Genomic DNA, 18,173 nt, shown 5'->3' with positions numbered 1-18,173 from the left:
TATAATCAAGACATTTAAGTACATCTGCATTTATTTCATTATTCAATTGCCCCTATACAATGTGTAAATAAAAACATTTCACAGATTGTAGCCTACAAATATCTGTGCAACCAAAACATACCACAGCTATAGTGAAAATCATTAGTAACATGAATAACATTTTCTATGTAACATTGTCATTAATAGAGTATCTAGGAATGCTAAATACACACAACATTTGGATGTTGTTTAACTGTTTAATAAAATGTTATGGTCCCCAGAAAAGTGTAATACCTATAACATTACCCTAGTATCAGCATGCAAGTACTTGGGTTTAGTGTGGTCATACATGTAAATCATGAGTGGTTTTCAGTTTTTTCACATTATAAGACATCTGAAAAGTCTACAGCATAATGAAAACAACCTTCAACCCAGGACCCTTTAAGCTGATTTCCTGCTAATATAAAGAGCGGTGTACCAAATAACCAGAGTGAGACCCATCATCTGCACTTCCCTATGGTTTTATGGCATTACTGAGAAGAACAGCACAACTGCTGAAACAGACGCATGCCAAAGGCCTTGCAGATACATGCAGAAACATGCAGGCAAGCATAAACTGCAAGGTGGATTTAAAAGCCAACTACATGCTGAGCAAGCTCTGAGATGATATTGATCACTTCAGAAAAAAACACAGAAAACAAACACACACACACACACACAAATCAAATCAAACAAACAAACGTGCATGCACGCACGCACACACACACAGCATAAATAACAATAGGGACATATGTAAACATTTAGGTTAGGTTAAGTGTGTCCCTATTGATAAGACAAATGTTCTAAAGCTCAAAATGTTCAGAAATGAGAGGGCTAAATAGCCGAAACAGAGGCTCTGCCTTGCTTCCTATTCCCTTTCTATTGTCATTCACCAACATATTATTTGAGTGTCAAATTATCATTTTCACAAGGCCACTGGCAGTGCTGTGGGAAAGCTACGCCAATGAAGCTTATTTGGCCATGAACAGAGAGCAGGGCAGGAGAGAAGCTCATATTCATATTAAAAACAGGGGACCTGGAGCAGAGGGGGCTGACTGATCACGCATGGGATTCATTCAAACAGCCCGAAATCATGGCTCTCCAAAAAGCTTGTTCTGCTTTCTCAATCTACCTAAGCTCTGTCCTCTTAGTCCCTTCATAAAAATGCTGATATGGATTGTCAAAAAAAAAAATAAGCTGCATAAACCATTTCCACCATCTCCTTTCTGTTTTGCTTTTATCCACTTGTTTTGTGTGCTTTGCCTCCTTGCTCAAAAAAGCACACAAGAGCAAAAAAGAGAGTACAGGCAAAGTGTGAAAGAGAGAGAGAGAAATTAAACTACAGCAGCTGCTCTGCTGTGACTCAGCCTGCTTGCATTCTGATTCTGATAGGAGCTGGCCTGTGAGGCTGCGGTCTTGCAGCAGCAGGAGCAGCAGGCGCAGGCCACGCCGGGCTAGACGCAGTCAAACACTGCAGCACCCAGAGGGGCGTGAGTCACTCCGGCTGAGAAGGACAGACTCATTCCCACCACTGTCTAACTGACCAACTCAAGGTAACAGAGACTACATTTAACCAGGTTATCATTTCCTAACCAATTCTGAAGTAGTGTTCCTTCGCTTTCAAGACTAACTATTTAAAAAAAAAATACACCAAACACGCATCTGACTCTCTATATAAGATTAAATCTGCAATACAGAGTTGTGTCACAAAATCTGTAACAACTGTACAGTGTACGGAGACGCAGAGTAGTAGAGTCATGTGAATGAGTAAATTATTAGACAGCTGCTCATTGTTTTCCTGTTGTGAGTCTACGTCCCTGCTGCACTTTTAAATTTGGCCATTAGAGGGAGGTAGTCGTTTGCAAAAAAGGATGAGAGGATGAACAGTAGTGCAGGTGTGAGTTAGAAATTAGATAAATACTAAGTGTTTTGAAAAAAAAAAAAAAAACAAGAGTGTAAATAAAGAATGATAAGCCAACTCGCAAGAAATAATAGCAGCATGTAAAAGTAATCAATGGTAAAATATTGCTGAACATTTCAGGTGACACTTAATATTGGTTAACATTGGTGCAAAATACCCTCACCCACGTCACTAAAAACACCAAACGACATTTTGTTCATGAAAAGACACCAATAGTTACAGATATTTTTTGGGATTGTAATGTTTTGTCTTTGAAGTGGCAAAGTGCAGATATAATAGGATGTACACCTCCAACCTCCACTCCTCCTCCCACTCCCCTCCTCCGCCACTCTCTCTCCATTAGCGTGGCAGAGGCACCACCACCTCCACATAGTTGCAGGGGAAGAAACCTGACTGGCCACGCAACAAGCCCTCGAACCAGTTCTCGTCGATCTGATTGGTCAGCGTTATGACGTCCCCCTCCTGGAAGGCCAGCTCGCCGGCATTCTCTGGCTCAAAGTCATACAGGGCCTTGCAGCATGGCGGCTCTGTCGCTATAAGAGACAAGAGGGGAGGACACAAAACGACACAGTGAGAGCGGACATGATGGAGGGGTGGAGAGGAGAGGAGGAGAGGAGAGGAGAGGAGAGGAGGAGAGGCACAGCAGGAGAGAGGAGAGACAGAAAAACACAACTGGAATATGGGAGGGTGCTGAAGCCCTTTCTCCAACTAGGCTGGATTAAAGGAATAAAAGGAGTCAAGACAGTTTAACATTCGCCCACACCGGCCATCACTAACAATGTATTTTAGAACAGGGGTGTTGCTCTGGGATGGAACCTATTTTAGAACCTTTTTTCATGCCCACATTTATGACATTACAGCACAGATATGAGCAGCTATGGATAAGAGAAAAGGCAACAATCCATAACAATGAGGAGGTCATTCAGTCACTTGAATCTCTGTTTGCTCCTTTCGCTATTGCAGGTGACCAGACACAGCAGTGTGATGGACAGCAAACGTGATTGGAAAGAGCTTAGCCAATCCGAATGACAGCTCAGGTCTATAAAGCCAGTGACTGAGACCCCTCCAGCATTTAAATGTCAGTCAGTCATGCTGGGATGTGACAAGTGACACACATGGTCTCTTCACAAAGCCTGCTATAAAACGGCCAGAGTGTGTCCAGTCCACATGCAAAACACTAGCACACACACACACACGCACACAGACTCCACTGTTTTATAGCCTACTGTAAAGATGTTCAGATATGTGGATAATGTCTACAGTCTGGGTTTAAAATTCCTAGAGCTCAAGTTTCTTTGGGCCCAATGGAAAACGGAGTGAATAGAATGGACTTGCTCTGTAAGCCTTATGTTTCCTCTCCTCTTTTTTCCTTTCCCCTCCATTTTCTTTTCCTGCAATTTGTCAAACTGTCTCCACCCTTCCCATGTGGAAAAGCCTGAAACTCACAGGCATGCTACACCAGCGCAGGCATGCTACACCAGCGCAGGCATGCTACACCAGATGTGATAGCGGCACAAACATTCAAAGAAATTAGACCCGTCTTCTAAAACTATTTTTACGAACAGAGCGCTTTAATTGTGCATCTGGTGTAGCTCGGCTGTTAGAACTTAAAATCAGTTGGCCTTCATTCTTTCTTCTGAACAAGTAGTTCAAATAATGCAACTTCATGGAGCATATGAAAACTATGATTAATAGTCATCAGTGGCCTATCTCCATAACAGCAAGAACTACAGCTCTATCTTTGAGGTGTAGATACCATTGGGGGTTTGATGTGCGAGATGAGTCGTTTGACTCCATGCAACTGCTGCAGCCTTCGTAATGAGTTCCTGATGTCCCAGGGCAGGCAGGCCCCAGGGGGGAGTCCGGTCAGATGGTTTGCATACCAGTGAAAGAATAACAGAGAGGTGGCAGCCACTCCCACAGCAGTACTATTCACCTGTGTGTGTGTGTGTGTGTGTGTGTGTGTGTGAACCAGATATAACATAGCAGCTTTGTCATGCAATGAAATGAAAATGTCAATTATGTAATGCTGCAAGTTCACACACACACGCACACACAGAGAGAGAGAGAGTCCTTTCTAATCCTTTTCACCGGACTGCTGCATCAGGTCTGAATCAGACAGGCAAGTGGAATTTGGCTTCATTCTGGAAGATATTTTAAAGGTTTAAAAGGTTCTCACCTCTGTAAAACCAATAACTCGTCCCCATTGCAATTTGGCTATCCTTTCTGACAATTGATGAATCATTTTATTATTTTTATTGCTGTAGCCAATCGACTGTGAATGATGAAGCCTGTGTCACTGCCTGTCTGATGAGAACCTGCAGTCCTTTCGTGGTCATCATGGGCCGGTGTGGGGCACTCACAGCGCTGGCGCACAGAGCTTCTGTTGAAGGAGGGAGGTGCTGCCCCCATGTACCCTGTGCCCATGGAGGGGGGAAACACATTAACACATACACAAATGTGCTGCCAAACACAACACCTCAACTCACGTTTATGTCCCCATCAGAGCTAAGGCATTCAGAAAGAGTTTCTTTTTATGGAGAGAACAACATGTGACCTGTATGCTAATCTTCAAAGGAAGCCTTTTAATGCTATTCAAGTCACCACAGTTGAATGAAAATAAAAAGGGTGACCCATCAGACCCCTACTTATAACAGTTATGAACATATAAAATGAAAGCTAAAAGCAACTCAAAGTAGCATTATGGAAAATGTACACTTTAAACAGCTTGTTTTGATCAGTGAGAATCGCAACCTGGAAATAGAGTTGTATAAGAATGCAATACAGCCAGGCAGGGAATGAGGGTCCAGCTGTCCACTAATTCCCCAATGGTTAATGCCCTGCGGACTCAGTCTTACTGAACGAGCATGAGAGACGTGTGTGAGAGACAGTAGGAGAGAGTGGCTGCTGCGGATGGTTACCTGGAGCGTAAGTGGGCGGTGCAGCCGTGGGGGCGTAGCCCCCGTTGGAGGTATCCTCTTCTGAGTAGCTGTAGGCCAGCCTGGGCCGCACAGCACGGGGCTGACGGGGCTGGGACTGCGCCTCGTTCACCCTGCCACACACACACACACACAGTCTGACCGGGAGAACCACAACAAAATACACAAAACAAGTGTGTGTGTGTGTGTGTGTGTGTGTGTGTGTATGTGTATGTGTGTCAGACATGTGGACTTGAGTCACATGACTTGGACTCGAGTCAGACGCGAGTCATGATTTTAATGACTTCAGACTTGACTTGATAAAATTCAGCATGACTTGCGACTCGACTTGGACTTGAATACTATTCACTCGAGACTTGACTCGGACTTTGCCTCTTTGTCTTGTAATGACTTGACATGTCTCGAGTCAAAAAATAAATGTCCTGATCGTGGACCAGTCACCCCAAAGATGCTTTCACTTCCGTGACGAAAAAAACAACACACATAGTGGACACAAACGGGCAGAGCACAGTGATCACTGCTGCTGTTACCACCACATGCATCACACACTGTGTAGGGCACCAAGAGACAGAGGAAGGGCCAACATTAAATAAATAGTAGCTTTACTGCAAACTGATTTGCATTCTTGTTAGAGAACGTTTACAATGTCAAAATGCCCCAACAGCATGTGGTTAGCACTCTGGACTTGTACCCGGAGGGTTGCCAGTTCGAGCCCCGACCAGTGGGCCGTGGCTGAAGTGCCCTTGAGCAAGGCACCTCACTGCTCCCCGAGCGCCGCCGTTGTAGCAGGCAGCTCACTGCGCCGGGATTAGTGTGTGCTTCACCTCACTGTGTGATCACTGTGTGCTGTTTGTGTTTCACTAATTCACCGATTGGGTTAAATGCAGAGACCAAATTTCCCTCACGGGATCAAAAAAGGATATATACTTATACTAATTGAGAATGCGTATCAGCACGCACGAAAGGGAGAGAAAAGAGTGGCAGGTTTCAGCTGGCTTGTCATTGTTGATGATGATTGATATCTCCTTTTAAATATAAAAAAACGTATAAAAGGAAATCATGAAGGCAACAAAGACGAGATTAGAGGAAATTGCGGATTTATCCGGCTCTCACTACTGTTATAAACTGTGAGAGCCAGGGCACTTTGACATAGGCTGCACTGACTGTGATGGAAAATGGACAAGAATATGAGTTGTCTTTGCCTTTGTGTAATGGAACTGGTGAGTCTTCAATAGTTCGTTTACATGAAGCACATGACATTATGCTGATTGAAACGCATTCCACTTAGCTAGGTGGCTACTGGCTACCAGGCTCATAATTCACTTTTAATTGCAAACAGAAAATGTCTAGCAAGCATCATGTCATTACATGCTTTTATTTCCAAAGGAATGAAAGCTTTTTGTGCCAAATTAATATCCTGCTTATCATTGTTAACATTGTGCTACAGTTTGTGGACTAGCCATAGGCTATATTTGAATGGAGCTGGTAAAAAAAGATCATTAGGAGAACATGTGGACAGTGGCACACAATGGGCTTAAAGTGACAGTGCACCATTTACAAATGAGTTAAACAGCATCACATGTGTAGTACTTAAAAAAATAATACTTTAAAACAAAATTACTGTGTCATTATTATCATTTAAATAATATAGAAGTGTTTTACTTTTACCTTTGTGGTTGGTTACTCAGTAATTTTGTGACTTATTCCATATTTAAAATGCCATATAAGAAGCTTTTTACTTTTTAATCACAATTAATCTAGATTAATTCATTTCAAAATATGAGATTAATTAGTTATTTTTTTAATCGTTTGATTGCCCTAATAAAAACATAAAATATTTAACCGCAGCAATTTACTAATGTAGCCTATGTGACGATTCTTCTCGTCACCATTTATTGTAATCATTAACCATGACCTTAGCTTAGCTTATGAGTCGCCACTGGCAGACAGCCTAATACATTGTTTGCAGGCAAATCTGTGGCCTAGCGCAGTGAAATGCCATCAGTCAAATTATTACTCATCCTTACAGTGGACGCCGCAATTTGGAAAAACAATATATATTTGCTGCTGTGCTGAGTGTCATGTAGCTATCCGTTTCGTACAGATTACTCAGGTATACTCATGCGTATAGTTCACAGGTGTGGGCATGCATATATCGTAAAAGATTTCAAGACAGAAACATTGAACATATTTTAATCTGCATTTTAAAAATACTGTAGATTAGATTGATAATTATGGCCGATAGTCTAACAATGACATTAAGTGAAGAGTACCTGATGACTTGTTCAGGACTCAGGAAAAAGATTGGGACTTGGACTTGGACTTGACTTTGATGTGACTTGGACTTGGACTCGACTTGCCCTTCTCTGTCTTTACTTCGGACTTGACTTGGACTTGACTGCTAAGACTTGGGACTTACTTGTGACTTGCCAAACAGTGACTTGGTGACAGGGAGAGAGAGGATTCTTACCTTTCCCTCATCCTTTCAGTAAGCTCCTCCAGGACTTGAGTGGCTTGTTTGTGATACTGCAGCTGGGAATCCACCAGGGCTGCCAGCTGACTGACCTGTTCAGACTACACACACACACACACACACACACACACACATTATTAAAAAACACACACAATACATAACCTCTTCCCCACATCACAAATCAAACTGCTGACGTGAACGCTATTTGTGTATCTTTATTCAAAATTGTTTTGTGAAAACGAACACTCTGAGTCCCACATGTAAATACAAATCAGGCTGGCTATGTCAGGCTGGCTATGTGGATTCTCAGAAACAGCAGTCACAATTTGGACTGGCTTACTACTACTCCATCCTCCATCAAATATAAAGGCACTGGGGAGGGAACGATCAAGGACCTTCCACATTAATTATACATACTCACTCCAAGGTATAGCAATCAACTAACTGAAACCAATTGATTTCCATTAGACCAGATGAGGAGGAAATTGACAAAAGAACTGGACCATGCAAAAGCGTACTGGTCATTCATTTAGCTTACGACCATCAAACAACCTTACATTTCCAAAACATGCATCTATGACGATAACAGTGAGACAGAGAGGTGTTTTAATGACCTCTGCATCCTGGAAACGGCAGATGCCTTAATCACAAAACCCCTTTTTTTAAGGACCCGCATCCTGGCATTCAGCTGCAAATAAATGTCTGATTCTACCTACTCCCAGCACTGACTCAGACTGGTCCAGGGCGTGAGGGCTGGCATCTGCTCAAATCCACTCACTTTCAGCTACTTCTGTTCCCCAGGGTCACCTACTGGGCCAGATGACTTCAGAACTTCTTTTTAAATAGCCACAGCTTCTCCACTGTTGAGCTCTCACGGACAAGACAATCGGTTAAATCTCATTTCCCTTGGTCACACCATAGTGGCTCTGTTTCCCAGCGCTCTCGTGCACCCACTGCAGCAGGTCTTGTATGGACTGCATACGCTCACGTGAAACTTCACGGAACAATTAAGTATAAGTATAAGTATATATACACTCTTTTGATCCCGTGAGGGAAATTTGGTCTCTGCATTTATCCCAATCCGTGAATTAGTGAAACACACACAGCACACAGTGAACACACAGTGAGGTGAAGCACACACTAACCCAGAGCAGTGAGCTGCCTGCTACAGCAGCGCTCAGGGAGCAGTGAGGGATTAGGTGCCTTGCTCAAGGTGCACAGCTTCACTTCACACTTCAGCTGTGGATGTGGGCATGGGAGAGCAGTGCTCAACCACCCCCGCCGACATTTTTCCTACTGATCAGGGATAGAACCGGCAACCCTTCGGTTACAAGCCCGAAGCCCTAACCAGTAGGCCACGGCTGCCCCTCCAATTCAGAATGGACGCAGTGTCAGTGTGTCAGAGTATTTTTAAACAGACTAGACGCACTGGGGGTTTACCCCGTAGAGGAAATGTGCCCTATGTGCTCTGAGGACAGCATCATGATCCTTCGGTCCAAGTCCACATGAAGCTAAACACAGATTTGTGGAAGTCTAGGATCATTCCTCAGAAGGCTTGGCAGGTCACGTCAGTGATTTACATGAACAAATATTAACGTCCAATGCAATTGATACATACATATTCTCTCTCTCTCTGTGTGTGTGTGTGTGTGTGTGTGTGTGTGTGTGTGTGTGTGTGTGTGTGTGTGTGTGTGTGTGTTTACGTCAGTCTCCAGCAGGTTGTGCATGCTGCTCTCTGCTGCCTCGCGGGACTCCTCAAACTTCTCCATCGCCTGACGGAGCTCCTCGTCCGGGATCTTCCCTTGGCGCTTTTTCTTGTAATCATAGTCCAGCCGCCTGCTCTCCATCTTCTTCAGGTGATGCTGTGAGGACATGAGCAGTAAACAGAGCCGGACAGTTAGTCAATTGTACTCGCATCTACTTTTTTTTTCTCCCCTGAGATTTACACAAAGATGGACATGAACAGTCAATAAAAGTACAAAGACTCAATCCCAACTCTGCACCTGAATGTCTTTCAGGTCTTTGTCCACTAGGGTCTGGAACGGGTCAATGAAGTTCTGCTTGACATCAATATCCAAAGAGTCCTTCACCTCAGCCAATCTCCTCATTGACTCGCCAACCTCAAGGAGAGCACCCCCTAAGATACATGAGGCAAAGACAACATAATATCCTATTAATACAGCAAGGCTGGGTTGTTAATGAAGTTAAGAAACTTCACTTCAACTCATTTAATCTTGTGACAGAGCTGCAGAAAAGCCATTTGATATACTGTACATCATGACATCAATTCCATTCAAGCATATAATGTCTCGGAACAAAAATGTGGGGCATTTAAAAGAGAGCAAGCTGCAGCTCAGAAAAAAAGACTGTGATGGCATTGAGGCCCTGTAGGGTTGGCGCTCATAGCTTCAATGCTAGACACTACTGTCTGAAATCATGCCTGCCCTCTATCCAAATCCAATCCCCAATCATGCTTGAGCGCAAAAGAGAACCGATACAAAACATTTGCCATTACTTGGTATAGATGGGTCACAGTCACAGTCTCAGTCTCTCTCTCTCTGTCCCCTTACCGAAGTTGGTGCTGGCTCCCATCTCAGTGCCGTACTTCATCATACATTCTCCCAGAAGCCCCTCTGCCTGTGGGTAGCCTGTGCTGCGGGCCTGGCCCCGGATTTTTGAAACCGAGGTCATCATGGAAAGCTTCGCCCGAGATGCTGCGGCACAAGACAATCAGGGGTCAGAGGATGCAGGACAGAGGATGGGAGATCAGAGCGGAGAGCGCAAGAAGGCAACAGGAGTGCATTTCACCTGGGTTCGGCTGGAGGAACTCTGTGGTTTTAGCGAGGACATCCTGTATGGCTTTGCTTGTGATGTCTGCCTTCTGTTAAACGAGTACAAAGAGTTAAGCAATTTCTCAATTTCCATTCTGAAACCCAACTCTAAATGGCAGAAATATGATTACATTTGATTATCCATCTACAAAGCTGCCATGGATGTCACTGGTCAATACAGCTATCAACAGCAGCTCTCTTAATTAAATAGCAGATGAATGAATTCAAGTAATGTGTGCATCCACTTGATATCTTTAGCAATATGAAAGTAAATATTAGAATATTATAGTAACATATTAAAATGTTTAGGGAATGTTCAAATTTGATTCTGTTTAGTGGCTCTAGGCTGCTACGATTGGCAACATCATCTGGGAAAGACAGTGTTATCAAGTGTTCGTCATGGGTCACCACGTACACGCTCAAGGTCTTTGAAGTCTTCATCGAGTTTGGTTCCTTCTGCAGTCCCCACTTTCTCACTGACCTTCTACATAAGTTCAGAGAGAGAGAGAGAGAGAGAGAGAGAGAGAGAGAGAGAGAGAGAGAGAGAGAGAGAGAGAGAGAGAGAGAGAGAGAGAGAGACAGAGAGAGAGAGAGAGCGATAAACAAAACACAGTGTAAGATTGTTGATTGCTGAAACCACTTGGCAATTTGACAAATGGGTCTCTGATCCAATATGGATTGGAATGAAAGACAGCATGTTTTTCAAGTCTTTCATGCCAAAAGCAAAAGCAGGTTACAGCTCCCAATCTCTTCTTGTTAACATAAGTAAGTAATGCATGATAAATATGCCATCTTCCATATGTTAGCACAAGTGGTGAATTAACAAGAATAATTTGCAAGGATGATGCCATAAAGCAACACAATTCTTTTACCTTATAATAAAGGCTTTAAACTCACTTTGATGCTACAATAACTTGTATTACAGAGAATAAAGTCTCTAACATTGCCAAAACATGCCCGGAACACTTGATATTGCACTATGTAACATTGTTGATAGGCTAGGATCATGACCTATACTGCCTATTTTTTAAAGCCCTCCTTACACTGAAAGACTTATTAAAGATTTGAAAACATTTTTGAAAGACTACAGTTTCAAACCTTCTCACATCTAAAGTTTTAAGTCACAGACTATGATTTTCCAACGACTAGGGATCTTGCAGGGTCTAGACCCTAGACTGCAACTAACTGCAAAAAAATATTTCCCATCGTGCAATAGATATCCACAGGAACTCAAATGATAAATAATAAGAAAACATTTTTGTGTTTCTGCGTGACATCCCTAACCAATATAGATTTGTTCTATCATGTGGAATAGCCGACTAATTTATAAAAAACAAAATAACAAATGATCATATTCATGGGTTTCATCAATTCCCTAGATTATGAATGCAGACTGCATGGTGCTTGATTAATGCACCTGTGGCAAGGGACCTGATGAAACCCCTGAATAGGTTACAGCCGTCACCAGGAGCGTCACTAGATCTAGAGCTGCACTGGGGCACAAGCACCTTTGGGGTGTCGGGGGGCATGCTCCCCTGTAAGAAGATTTTGTATATTTTAACATTTAAATGCATTAATCTGGTGCACTTTGAAAAGAAATTCAAAGTTTAGCCTTAATTATTTTTTTATATATGGATGGAAATATTTGTGCTGTAGCCTAAATTATTTTGCGCTTCAGAATTTTAACTGTGCACACACAGGTGGACTAGTTATGATGATACTGCAATAAGTCCACAACCACAAAGCATTTGCTGAGTTTCACAATTCAGAAATGGTCAAAAATAGTGTACATTTCAGCACTCCATGAAATTATGCAGTATGTTCAGCTAGTTAATCTAAGATAAGCTAGTTATATTGGTCATTGAGTTATATTAGTCATTGTAATGGCCATCTATACATGCTATATCTTCCTTTTTCAGGACAGCCTGGGCTACCTATATCTGGGCAAAGTAATAATTTATATAATATTTGTCTTATGTAATATGTCTTATGTCAGCCTTTATGATCAAGAAAAAAACATTTGTGTTTCATGATTTTTTTCTTCATATTTTTTGCATTAATGTCACTAGGAAGCAATATATTATATTATACTGACATAAATAGTTTAGATGAGAATACATTATAATTTCTGCCCAAAGTTGGAGACCATGTAGAAATTTGTTGCAAATTCAAAACCGGATTACTCGAAAACTGCTTGCTGTACAGATACATGCACATAGTTTGCCATGCGTTGAGTGAAGAGTTTGTGAGATATTTCACCGAGAGTAATGGGTTCAATGTTAATTCAATGGTAATTTTCTTGTGAACCATTTATCACAGCAACTACAATGGCGCTAATATCATTGGGAAGCTTAGATTCCGCTTGTTCATGTGGTATCTGTATATCTGTCTGACGAGTACTCCACGAGCAATTAGGTGAACCTGGACTTGAGACCCCAGTAATAAGGGTCTAGTGCCCCTGGCTGTCACCTACTTTATCCCTTCCTGTTTGGTGTTGGATCGAGGTCACTATTGGTTTTTATATTGTTTACGTCTCTATTTGCATGAGCGACAACTAAAACACTTGCAAAACAATTGTCGTAACGGCAAAACTAGAAAAAGACTGACTTGCATTACGCTTGCCGCTGGCCAATGTGATCCCCGCCTAAGCGTAACGCAACGCTCAGACCATAATAAGTTTTATCTCGTTCCTAAGTAACAGAAACGGTTTGCCTAAACTGACAATTGAGTACACTCGCGTTGCGCTTTGAAAGTTGAACCAAGTTTAACGCTCAGCTTCTTCAACGCTAGCGTTACGCTAGCGCTGCCACCATCCGCTGACGAACCATAGAGAACAATAGGAAACCTGCCGCTTGCCAGTGTGATCCCCGTCTAAGGCCTGTTTCACACCGGGTGCGTGGTGTGAGTGTCAGCTGCGTAGCGTGTCCATTTTTATTTCGGCTCCCATGTTAACAGGTTAGACCTTGCACACCGCCTGCGTGACACGCACGTTTCATGAGCCGCGCCGAAAATGTGTGAACGCTAGGAATAGGACTCGGCTATTTTTGACGCCACACGCAAGCGTGTTGGAAGCGTTTCCACTCAAAACAGTGAAGAAAAAAAATGACGTGAGAAAAAAGATAAACGCCACGCAACTGACACGCAACTGACACGCAACAGACACGCGACGTTCACGCTACGTTCCCGGTGTGAAACAGGCCTAAAACCGATCTAGTTAGCGGGAGCGCGCCACAACTCCCATAATTTCTGTCCGACTTGGACAAAAATTTGGTCGCCAACTGTGAAATCACACCAAAATCATACAATGTAAGACCGGCTTTAAATGGCATTGAATATAGACATATGAATAATAAATAAATAAATAATATGAATAATAAATATCCATATACTTACAACCGGACCCGCGTCACACAGAGCAGGTTGTTTGCGCCATGCCCCTTTTGAGGGGAAAACATTCCCTCAGAACAAGCCAGAGTGAACCGGTAGACATGTACCAACCACACAGCTAAGAACCCCTCCCTGAGTTTCTTTTGCCTGCCATGTCCTCAAAAAAAATCCTGACAGAAGAAAATGATGGCTATAAGCCATAAGAAGAGAAGACCGTATGACACTTCTGGTCACTGAGTGGGGTTGTTGGACCACTTCGGACTCGGGAGACTGAAGGGACATGTTGTTATATTAATTGAATTAAGCTTTTGTAGGTATCTTTCACGGTCAACGACCGGCAAAGTGGTTATGTATTGAGTGGTCATATTGATTTGTGGTATTTTTTGTTATTATTTACTCCTGCGATTTCTGTACGAATTACGTTTATTGACCCTAATTTGCGTTGGAGTTAATGAGAGGGGTTGTTTGTTTTCCCCCCGAAAGGGGCGGGAACGTTTGTCACGAGTCAAGTTCCCGGATGTGCCGGTCTAACGTATGTCACAATTCCACACAATTCCATGGTGATTCTATAACTGTATACTCACCAAGACACATACCCACTCCACTCCTTTATAACTTCATTTCTAACTGACAGGCATTACTCTTTTCCTCTTTGATATCAGACAGGACATACACTACTCACAAAAAGTAAGGGATATCTGGCTTTCGGGTGAAATTTAATGTTTCAGTACAGAAAGTACTGAAACACTGAACTGTTGGTCATGTGCATTCAAAAGTTTAGATAAGGTCTCAAGTTCACCTATAAAGGTTATAGTGGATTTTAGGTTCATTCTGAAATTTCACCCAAAATCCAAATATCCCTGACTTTTTGTGAGTAGTGTAATTACAGGGCTGAGGTAAGCCACATGCCTGTGAATTTACATTCCTCCTCACCAGTGGCAAAACTGCTGCTATGATCAATCATTACTTATTGTTTCAATTGACCTGCCTTAGCTAGGCTCTCTTTCATCATGGCCTAATTCTGTTTTGGAATGTTCATAAACACAGTTCAACTCAAATAAATGTAAATGTGCATAGTGCAACACCATGCATCAAAAGTGGTTGTTAACCTGCAAGTTGCTCTTTAAAGGTAAACTATGCAGTATTGGCAATCTCCTTACTGTTTTCTCGGTTTTTGCTTCTTTTTCGCTGGCTCTGTCATGGCAAATGTCTGAGAAACTCCATCGCTACCTTTTTCTAGCCGGTGCCTGGCGTGTATGTGTATTTGAATGCAGTAAAGCAATTCGTTACACTCGTTATATTTCCTGATACTGAGGCCGTCGGCCCGCCGCCCCAAAGTTGCAAGGGTGGTTTTTCCGCTCACAGGCGCTAGGGGGAAGCGAGATGGCCACCATTCAACCCGAAAAAAGTCATATAACCATTCCAATGACTCTGAAGCTGTTAAATGAGGGTAAATTAAGCGAAAAAACTTGCATATTAAGCTAAAAAACCTGCATAGTGTGCCTTTAAATACTCCATCCACTACACCATGATAGAGAAGAGCTCTGAAAACAAGTTTGATATTCTGAAAAGAATAGACTGTACCTCATCATAGCATTTCAAATAGGCCAAAATGGTGAGGATATGGCACTAAAAATCTCTGAACTACAATAACTATATGCGCCAAGTTTGCCAAGGGGAACAGTTCTGCTAGAAAAATTGAGATGGCTCCCTCTGCGTAGTTCTCATTTTCTTTCCCCAGATCTCATCAGAAAAATTTCCCTCGGATCAGCAGAACTGACTCGCATAGGCCCTTACTCCCCTCTCCCTCTCCCTCTCTCACTCACACACACACACACACACACACACACACACACACACACACACACACACACACTAAAGGAAGCATAGCGCTTCCTCTCTACCAGGCGAGCCTAGTGACTATCCACTCTGTCCAATATGAACAGTATTTTTTTGTTTGCAAACATCATCTTCAAACATTGATCTGAACACAAGCCTTTTATAGAAGCAGTGCAAGTGATCGAAATCAGCCATGAGACCCAGAGGAAGCAGCGCAGGAGAACTGGGCCTGATGGTGGTGAGGCTGTGCAGACGTCTGCTTATTTGCGCAGCCGATCTACCTGGCACTGTTCTGGCCAACAGCCCCACACTGACACTCAATCTGGGGAGTACAGTTGCTCATATGCACTTGACTGAAGATCGGACTGAAACACTGACTCCATTGTGTAACTCCTCACAGTGTAACTCAGTGCAGCTGTCCAGCAGGCCCCTGACTGGCTACGTGCAAATAGATTGTTTCACAAAAACAACTCAAAACTATTTCATAGGGGCACTATGGTCTAGTGGTGTTTATACACCTAAAAAAATGATGAATTTCTATTTAAGGATGTGCATGATTGTTGGCCCTTTGTGTTACCAAGCAATCCTAGTTCTCCCAGAGGCTAGGCTACAGAGAATTGTCAAGATTTGTGTGTGTGTGTAAGTGAGTGCATAGGTGAAAGAGAGAGCGAGAGAGAATGTTGACTAATATCTCTCCTAACCAGGCAGGTAGCCTACTGCTTTATATCGGAATCTGGTTTGACAACTTTGACATTTCAATGTGTCCCTAACCCTATGGACCAACACCCAGGTTAAAGACACAGCACAGAGACCAGGGAGGGACAATGCATTGGATAGCCCACACTTTGTTCTGTGCTTACTATCCTCTACCTTTGTTTTTCCCAAACAGACCCCTATTGCATGACAAGCGCACAAATCAACACAGGGGGGCAAAACATCAGTTACACAACTTTCTTGTCAGACTGATCTCATAGGCTACACGTCCAAACGGTCACCCTATGTGTTAATGTAATGTTGACAAAAACTGTGATATAATGTGCCTTCATGTTTAATCATAGCCACTCTCAACATTATTGTGGTGGTCCAGTATGTTGGCAGCCTTCTGTACCTACTGTAGGCAAAGCTAGAATAGGCTACTGCTGTGTGGGCTACTTCCATATGGTTGAGGTGACTAGAGGATAGAACCCAAAGCATTAACAGAACATGCACTACCAAGCTATACAGGGACAACACAAACAACGTTTAATCAGTGCAAGTTATCGATAATAATATGACATGTTCACCTCACTAGCTACAACATCGCCAGGACGGTGGGTGTCTACATAAGCGATGAAACCAAGAGCTACCCAAAATCGCGTTAAGTCTGCATAAGAACGACAAACAATTCTAAGGACTTGCGCAAGTGGACATTTCGGTCGCAAAGCAGTTATCCGGAACTCCCCCCTATTACCGTCGGTCCCGTATTTCCGCCGTCTTCCGTGTATGTGTCACTTAATATCCATTTCTATACAAACCAAGACGGCGGACTCCTAAAGAAACGCAACCACCCACACCATAGGTGTATCAAAATTAGCCATGTACCAAAAATTGCATTTTACCGTGACTCGAAGAGCTGTAAACAGTGTTGTAAGGCTGCGTGTACACAACCGGTTGGAGCTCCAGTGGAACTTTAATTTCATGACGAGAATACTCGGTCTAACCGTTCATGTGCCATTGAAACGGCGTAAATAGGCGACCCATCAGGCCAGCACTATAACTCCGAGCGTGGTAAACAAAATCGGATATTTCAGGCAGTAAATGCTCCCGTTAAGAACCAAACCAGATTTTGTTCAAATCTACACACCTATGGCTACTGAAAAATCTAAGGTTAGTTTAGCAAATGTTATTCTGAAGTGTTAAAAACATCGTTGTTTTAGAAGTTCTGAACAAAAGTGGTAATTGGGGGTGTTACGGATAAGGGTGATAGGCTAACGCTACTTTGAAACATTCAGTTTTTGACAAAAAAATCCTGCACGGTTGCCATAACGTTAACATTTTCACAACTAATCAGGCACATATGCCTGTGGACTGACCATTTAATTAATGTAAAAAAAGTAGAAATTAAAGCGTGAGAAGTTGACAAACGTAGGCCTAATGTGTGCCAATAGCCTACATTAAGTTGAAGTTTGCTTAGCTACATATTGCGACGTAACATTGAAAAGTGATTTTTCTTACCTGACTTGCTTTATAAAACTGTTTCTTAAAGCCAGCCACAGACATCTTCGCCAAAGTTTTGTTTAACTTCTCTGTATGAGTAGCTCAGATAACTTGTAGCCTAGTCTATAAAGCCAAGACTGCGCCTGATAGGCAGATTGTTTTTCAACTTTCACAATGTTTCCGATAATTTTCCCACTTCTTCACCACCGCACTAGTGTCTAGTCTCCGCGTCTTCAACTTCAGCGCCAGGCAAATAAGTTACGGTTCCGAAACAGAAGACACTTCCGGGTCACTTGGCCTAAATGAGTTTGTTTTTTCTGGCTACATGTGACAACCAATTTCACAATATGTTTTGTGTTCGTTCAAATAAATTCTGTAGTTTATAACATTTACTAAAAAACAAAAATCCAAATGGGTGTAGGCTATGCCATTGTCTACACTGAAATTTCAAAAGGATATGGACCTAGTCTACTGCAACTAGACTATCAATAATAATAATAATAATAATAATAATAATAGCCTAATAATAATAATAATAATAATAACCAGCTTCATCGTAATAGATAAAA

General features: G+C 42.5%; 1 protein-coding gene across 2 annotated transcripts; it reads right to left on the bottom strand.

Moving 5' to 3' along the window:
• On the bottom strand, nt 1-17,963 carry sh3gl1a (SH3-domain GRB2-like 1a). Of its 2 annotated transcripts, XM_042064013.1 has the most exons (10): nt 17,623-17,963; nt 10,598-10,666; nt 10,160-10,232; nt 9,922-10,065; nt 9,355-9,488; nt 9,055-9,213; nt 7,349-7,452; nt 4,861-4,991; nt 4,303-4,356; nt 1-2,472 (listed from the first exon to the last, which is right to left on the bottom strand). In XM_042064013.1, exons 1-10 carry the CDS (start codon nt 17,665-17,667, stop codon nt 2,279-2,281), a joined length of 1,107 nt encoding a protein of 368 aa, XP_041919947.1. In that variant the 5' UTR covers nt 17,668-17,963; the 3' UTR covers nt 1-2,278. The 2 variants fall into 2 exon arrangements, with proteins under 2 accessions (XP_041919947.1, XP_041920014.1); XM_042064080.1 differs by lacking the exon at nt 4,303-4,356 and having other exon boundaries at nt 17,623-17,957.
• Nucleotides 17,964-18,173: the final 210 nt, after the last annotated feature.

Source organism: Alosa sapidissima, chromosome 1 (assembly GCF_018492685.1).
Source record: "Alosa sapidissima isolate fAloSap1 chromosome 1, fAloSap1.pri, whole genome shotgun sequence".
Taxonomy (NCBI): Eukaryota; Metazoa; Chordata; class Actinopteri; order Clupeiformes; family Clupeidae; genus Alosa; species Alosa sapidissima.
This window is presented reverse-complemented; position numbering and strand designations above follow the sequence as displayed.

Excerpts from the sequence above, each read along its gene's own strand:
- sh3gl1a (XM_042064013.1), bottom strand. The coding sequence starts at position 17,667 with ATGTCTGTGGCTGGCTTTAAGAAACAGTTTTATAAAGCAAGTCAG. Across the intron at positions 9,214-9,354 it reads AAGACCTGAAAGACATTCAG|CATCACCTGAAGAAGATGGA; the intron begins GTGCAGAGTTGG and ends ATGTCCTCACAG. Across the intron at positions 4,992-7,348 it reads ACTGAAAGGATGAGGGAAAG|GGTGAACGAGGCGCAGTCCC; the intron begins GTAAGAATCCTC and ends TGTGTGTGGCAG.